We start from the raw sequence: 6,073 nt of genomic DNA, 5'->3' as shown, positions 1-6,073 counted from the left end.
TAAACAGTGTGAGACCAAAGTACAATCTTTCTTATTAACTCTCACTGAGTGTCCAGCAACCTCCTTTGACAGGAGATTAGCCAAATTTAGGTCTTTCTCTTCAGTTTCAATGAAACCCTCCCAGGAGTCCAAGCAGAAGGACTGAGTTGGTGGTGGTCAGTGGGTCATATGGGTATGCAGGCATGGCAAGTGCAGATGCAGGACTATGGGACTCTGATGCGGGACGATGACCAGTAGAGGGGCTTCGGCATGGACACGTGGACATAACATGTGGGACACATCTGTTTCTTCCACAGCCACTGCTCCATGCACTGAAACACATTGTAAAAAACATTATTGCATGTGTTGTGTCTCATTTTCTGACCCAGCTATGATTTCTGTAGGTATTGATTTCCCTCACTGAGGCCAGGAGGTAATTTCCACCACGCTGAACAACAGTAAAATAAGCAGGGCAGGATTAACTCTGACCCGACCCCTAGCTCTGAGGACACTGCTGTCACATGTTTTACTCCACTGTCGAAGGAGTGGACTCATAAAAGGGTCCAAACAGTGTCATCAGATAAGCAGGTAAAATCCACAGCAGAAACATTTTAAGTTGAGAATTTCTTTCCTTGGTTATTTATTTACTTTTTTCATTTCTGTCACAACATAGAATACACTTCAGTTATTTTATTCATCACAATAATACACATAATGTTGGAGTTCATTAAAACAACTCCCAGGCAATCACACATGTCATCCTCCAAGTCATCAGTCTGTGTGAAGGGAGTGGCAACAGTGGGAACTATGCAACCAAATCACAAAGGCTGAGATTAATTAAATGTGCTAATTAAATCTAGTATATGTGCATTTTTTACTCTTCACGCTATTGAAAATATATTGTGGTTGTGCTAAATTGAAAATATTCTCCATGTGTGGTGTGTTAAAGGAGTAGTTCAACATTTTGGCAAATTGGCCCATTGCCATAATCCCTATAGTTTTAGGAGTAGGTTTGTTACCTTTAATTGTCGATGCAAGCTATTTTTAGAACGGCTGAGCAGAGCCGCAAGCTGCTCAGAGCTACGCTACGGAGAATAATGGGATTTCTTGGTTTCCCTCATCAAACTCATCAAATATACAATCCAACAACTCCAAAACGCTCTCGTGGACAAGTTGTGACCTGCACATTCACCACGCTATGAGATAATAACGGAACATTATGAGACAGAGTTGTTTTCGAGGTGAATGCAGAGACTGCTTGCCGAAAAACTGCCCTGACAGGAAGGCGCATCAGCGGTTTTGCATGAATTTGAAACGTTCCGTTATTATCTCATTATGGCAATGGGCCAATTTGCCTAAATGTTGAACTATCCCTTTAAAACCATCTGATGAGTGTCCTACTATGAAACAACTTGTGGGAATATACAGAGGCATGGTCTTTGCAATTGTCAAAGTAAAATATATATTTTAAATATGGCAGCAGGGCAATAGAGGCCAATCCAATCAGGAAACTTTAAGCACAGTTACTTCCATAATCTACATAAGTTTTGTCTCAACTTTTTTTTATAATCCAAAGAAGTCCATGGCTTTTTCAGGCTTTCATCAACAAATTCTGACTGATGAATCCTCCCATGTCTGGCTTTTGACTCTTGACAATGAAACCACATGAATAGGGCCCACAGTGCAGTTTCTCAGGATCAGGTCAGGCACAGTCAGGGCCCTGAGACAAATCCTCCATCTTCTCCTCCACAACGAGTCACCTCCTTCCACAGAGTGATATCAGCGATGTCTCCGCAGGGAAAGCTGACGACGGGGTGTGTGCTGCTCCTTCTCCAGAGAGATCGGTCCGTCCACCGACTTCCTCCTCTCATCCGAGAGTCTTCTCATCTGACTGGTTGCTGCTTCGCTGCCACTGCGAGGTCGACAATGCTCTAACTTCCGAGCCGCCTTCAGTGCCCCACCAGACAGAAACATGGTAATCAGTGAGTGTCAAGTCAAGTGTTCTCCATGCTTCCACAGAGATAGGCTTCAAGTAAAGGATCAGTCTTCATACCACTTCACTTCATGCATGTCCGGGAATGAGCGGCCTTCATGCGCCATTGGTATCAGATGTGTGGCATGCTGGGACTGGAGTGAGTGAGTGAGTGACATCTTCTTTGTGAAGGGGAAGGTCAGGGAAGTGGAGACATGCAAATATACATCGTCAGAGATGTTTTACCTCTTTGTGGAAGCGGTGTGTGCAGTGCAGCTCCTGAACTCCTCCACTCTTACGCATGTCCTCATGACATATCAGGCACAACTTGTCGTCATTGTTCTGTAAAAGAAAGAGTTGATTTTCCACATGTCATGACAATATGATATCAGTTTACTGTAAAACATCTACATATTTCCTAAAGTCTAAGGTTCTGGTGATAAAGAGCCATAAAAATTCCTTTTCCTATTTTTGTCATGTAAAGTTTTAGGTGGTTTTTGGGAAGATTCTGTTAGAGAACTGTCAAATATCTTTGGCATCTCTTTGAATAAAAATCCATTTGTTCTATTACTTGGAAAACTTCCAGAAAACATTGGGAAGAGTGATGTATATTTATTTTTAATAATACGAGTAGCATTAATTAAACAAATTACAAGAAATTGGTTAAAAGGTGAACATTTTTTAAGTAATTCCAAATGGAAGAATCTTGTCAACGAGATACACGTAATGGAAAAAATAACAATGAGAATTAGAAATCAAGTTTATATTTTTGAAGAAAGATGGGTAAGATGGGTGAGGTATATAACAAATAATATCTCTAATGATTTGTAAAATATTATTTGTAAAATATTTTTTCTTCTTAGTCTTTTATACTTGTAATTTCTGGATAGGCAATTGTACTCTAAGTAAGTCTACATGTGTTAGTTGTTATGGTACAGTGCTTATGAAATGTATCCTCTGACTGAAACCTTATGTAATTATTTGAATTATTAGTTACTAACCCCTAACCCTAATTTTTTCTTCTTCTTTTTTTACTTTATCACATTGTCTGATTATTCTGTTGTGTTGTGTTTTTCATTGTCTGTCTGTTAGTTGAAAGAAAAAGATAATAAAAAAAAAATTAAAAAATGAATTCCTTGTACTGTATGTCCCAGTTAATACAGAAAATATACTGACAAGTTCAAAAAGATCATAGAGATACCACTCAGATACACAAAAGAGGAGGTGAACTACACATGTCCATCAGGTGTCAAATGGACATGTCGTGCAGCTCAAACCTGCCTGTGATCTTGTCAGCACATTAGATAATACACTTTGTAATTCTCTCTCAGAGCTCATTAATCTTTGTAAGATCCTGTTAGTGAAAGACAGAGGGCACCAAACCTGCAGTCAACTGGATAATCTATAAACAAGCTGGGCCACTACAAAAATGGCTTGAATTTGAATTGACTTCAGGTTTCCGCCGCTCACCAGAGATATGGTCCTCTTATCACGAACACAGAGCCTCTTCTCGAACGACTCTGTGAGCTCTGGGATGGTGGTGATGCGGTTCTCTGGGATGGCTGACTTTGGGCGGCTGTTGTCGTCCGAGGAGGCACGACGAGCTCTCTGGTGGGGTCGGACCTCCCCCTTCTCCTCTCTGGTCTTGATGTGGCTGGGCGTGGGTGCCATCGTCGCTGCATGGATCCTGTTCAACTTCATGGCGTCTAACTGTGACTGTGAATCACACGGAGAGGGACAGAAAGAAACATAACAGCTGTCACTTTTCCACATTTATTCAGACTTAGACTTGGTATAACATGTTCCCATGTTATAGCACAACATGAGTCCAGACGGATGACTCTGCGGAGCCTTTGTCTGTGAATCGGGTTAATCACTCTCACTAATACCCTTGAGTAACATGTTAGCAAAGCATCCACCTAATTATAGCTTGCCTTTCCACTCACTTCACTATTCATTTACACAACAGCAATAACCTGATTATTATACTAAAAATCTTGCAAAACCAGTAGGCTGAAGGAGAATCAGAGAGACACCTCTGTTTTTTTTTATTCTGCTCATTGATCATTTGCGTCTGAACTCTAGTGGCATCACTGTGGACGACTGTGTCCTCTGGATGACTTTGTATGATAGGCAACTGCTGTGACATGAGGTGCAATAACATATTAATTAGGACTGTTTGTACTCAGGAGTCCACCAGTATTATGTTCTCTAGGTTTTTACATGAAACCTTACTGATTGTGCTTTGACAGTGCTGCAAGGACTCCATCTGCAGGAGAACGCATTTTGTAACTCATGTGGCCCGCTGGAGTTAATCTGTGTTGGCTGAAATGTGGGTTTTTACTCTGAAAATAAATCCAGATTTCCAACTGGGTTGCATCCAGTCTGGCCCAGTCTATGTAAGCATGTGTTATTGTGTCTCCTTGCATTTGCTTTGTGTCACATTCCTGTCACTTAAGGCTGAGGATTTTCGTTGCACAAGCATAAAACTTAAAGACTGCAAGTGCAACTCTAATCACATAAAATCTACTATCAGCAAAACCATGTAAAACAATGATAAATCATTGTCAATTTGTGAGTAAATGGATCCAACCTGTGCATGGAGCTCTATCACATACAGTTATATCATGAGCATGGATTGTGCATCATGTTTGTCAATTAAATTAAATCAAAAGAACATTTTAAACTGACATAACAAGCTTGAATCCAGCTGCACATATTCAGTGCTTTTCCCTTCACCAGTCCATCTGAACCACACAGGATAAACATTTGCATTCTGGTGAACATCCATCTCTCTAAATTGTTCTTCAGGCACAGACACAAGCACGCTGCTGTTTGGGTGCCACTGACCTCTGACCTCCCTAAGTATCTCCAAAACGTACACATACATCAACACAGAAACAGAACAAAGCCCAGACAATGTCTGCATTCATTTGAAAACTTCCTATCAATCGTATGAAGCAGTGAACTTGACAAGTCAGCATAAGCTTTTCCACACTGCACAGAGAACTGAAGAGAAGCTGTGAGTGAGAACAACATCACAAAATCTAAACAACTCTGTAGGTTTTTACATCTGAATTTCTGCACATTACAAAATGGCAGCACAGGAAGGTTAATAATGTTTGTACAAAAATGCCATAAATAGTTATCTATCTGTGGTCTGTGTGTGGTTGAGAGTGTGTATCAGTTTGGGCTGGGGAAGCGTCATTAATTTGTACATCAGCAGACATTATTGATGTGAAACTAGTGGAGGCAAATCACAGGTCAGGACATCCTATTACTGAAGACTATAACAGACCTACATAGCCTGCATAGTGTTCATACCAATGTGTGGGTTTTCCATGTCTGCAGAGTATATACTTGTGTATGTGAAATACACTGTAAAAAAAAAAAAAAAAAAAACCATGCCTACTTTTTAGTTAGTCTTATGCCATTGATAACTTTTCTACATGTTTAACTCATTTTACATTAATTAACAGAGACTCAGGCTGTATCCTTTGCCAGGCAGAAATTGAAAGTGTATGGCTGCTGTTTACATGTCGGTGCAAATATAAATGCATGGGGTCCTTACCACAGTTGGCAATGATGCCCTCCGATCAGCTAGTGCTCTTGCAGGTCTTCTGAAGCTGCCTTTTCTGGAGTGTCCGCCTTCTGATCCGTGACCCCAGTAACTACTCATCCACTTTGTGAAGTTACCATCATCATCTTCGTCATTGTCCATGACAAATGCAGGCAGGAGTCTGAGAGACATGATGGAGCTGTACGGTGCAGCAGGTCCTGGTACAAAAGATGAGAGTGCGATCCCAGCTAAGAGTTACGGAGAGTAAAGACAGACCTAATAATCTTCGAACTGACTGGCTGCTCTACTACTCCACCACCACGTCCCACAAGGCAAAGGTAACTTACTTCAATTAGATCCCTCTGGGGCCTCAAGCTCTGCTGTTGTAGTTTGTTATTCTTGGATGAGACAAAAATAAACCACAGACCACAGAGCTTTTGCTCAAGTCCTTAAATAAGCGAATCCCCTATAATCTATTTAGCGTCGCTGGGAGAGAGTAAAAATGGAGGTGATGGGAATAAACAGGGAGGCAGGGAGGAATGGCTAGTGTTTTGGCACTGAGT

The 6,073-nt window shown here is 41.0% G+C and overlaps 1 protein-coding gene across 1 annotated transcript; it reads right to left on the bottom strand.

Annotated features, from left to right (window-relative positions):
- Nucleotides 1–203: 203 nt before the first annotated feature.
- On the bottom strand, nt 204–5,702 carry lnp1 (leukemia NUP98 fusion partner 1; the record flags this gene model as incomplete). The annotated part of the gene is made up of 4 exons (XM_083970829.1): nt 204–311; nt 2,198–2,293; nt 3,422–3,667; nt 5,523–5,702. 4 exons carry the CDS (start codon nt 5,700–5,702, stop codon nt 204–206), a joined length of 630 nt encoding a protein of 209 aa, XP_083826955.1.
- Between the last annotated feature and the right edge of the window lie 371 nt (nt 5,703–6,073).

The sequence above is a fragment of the Trachurus trachurus genome (genome assembly GCF_905171665.1).
Source record: "Trachurus trachurus genome assembly, chromosome: 4".
NCBI lineage: Eukaryota > Metazoa > Chordata > Actinopteri > Carangiformes > Carangidae > Trachurus > Trachurus trachurus.
Note: the sequence above shows the minus strand (reverse complement) of the source record. Positions and strands in the feature narration are given on the sequence as shown.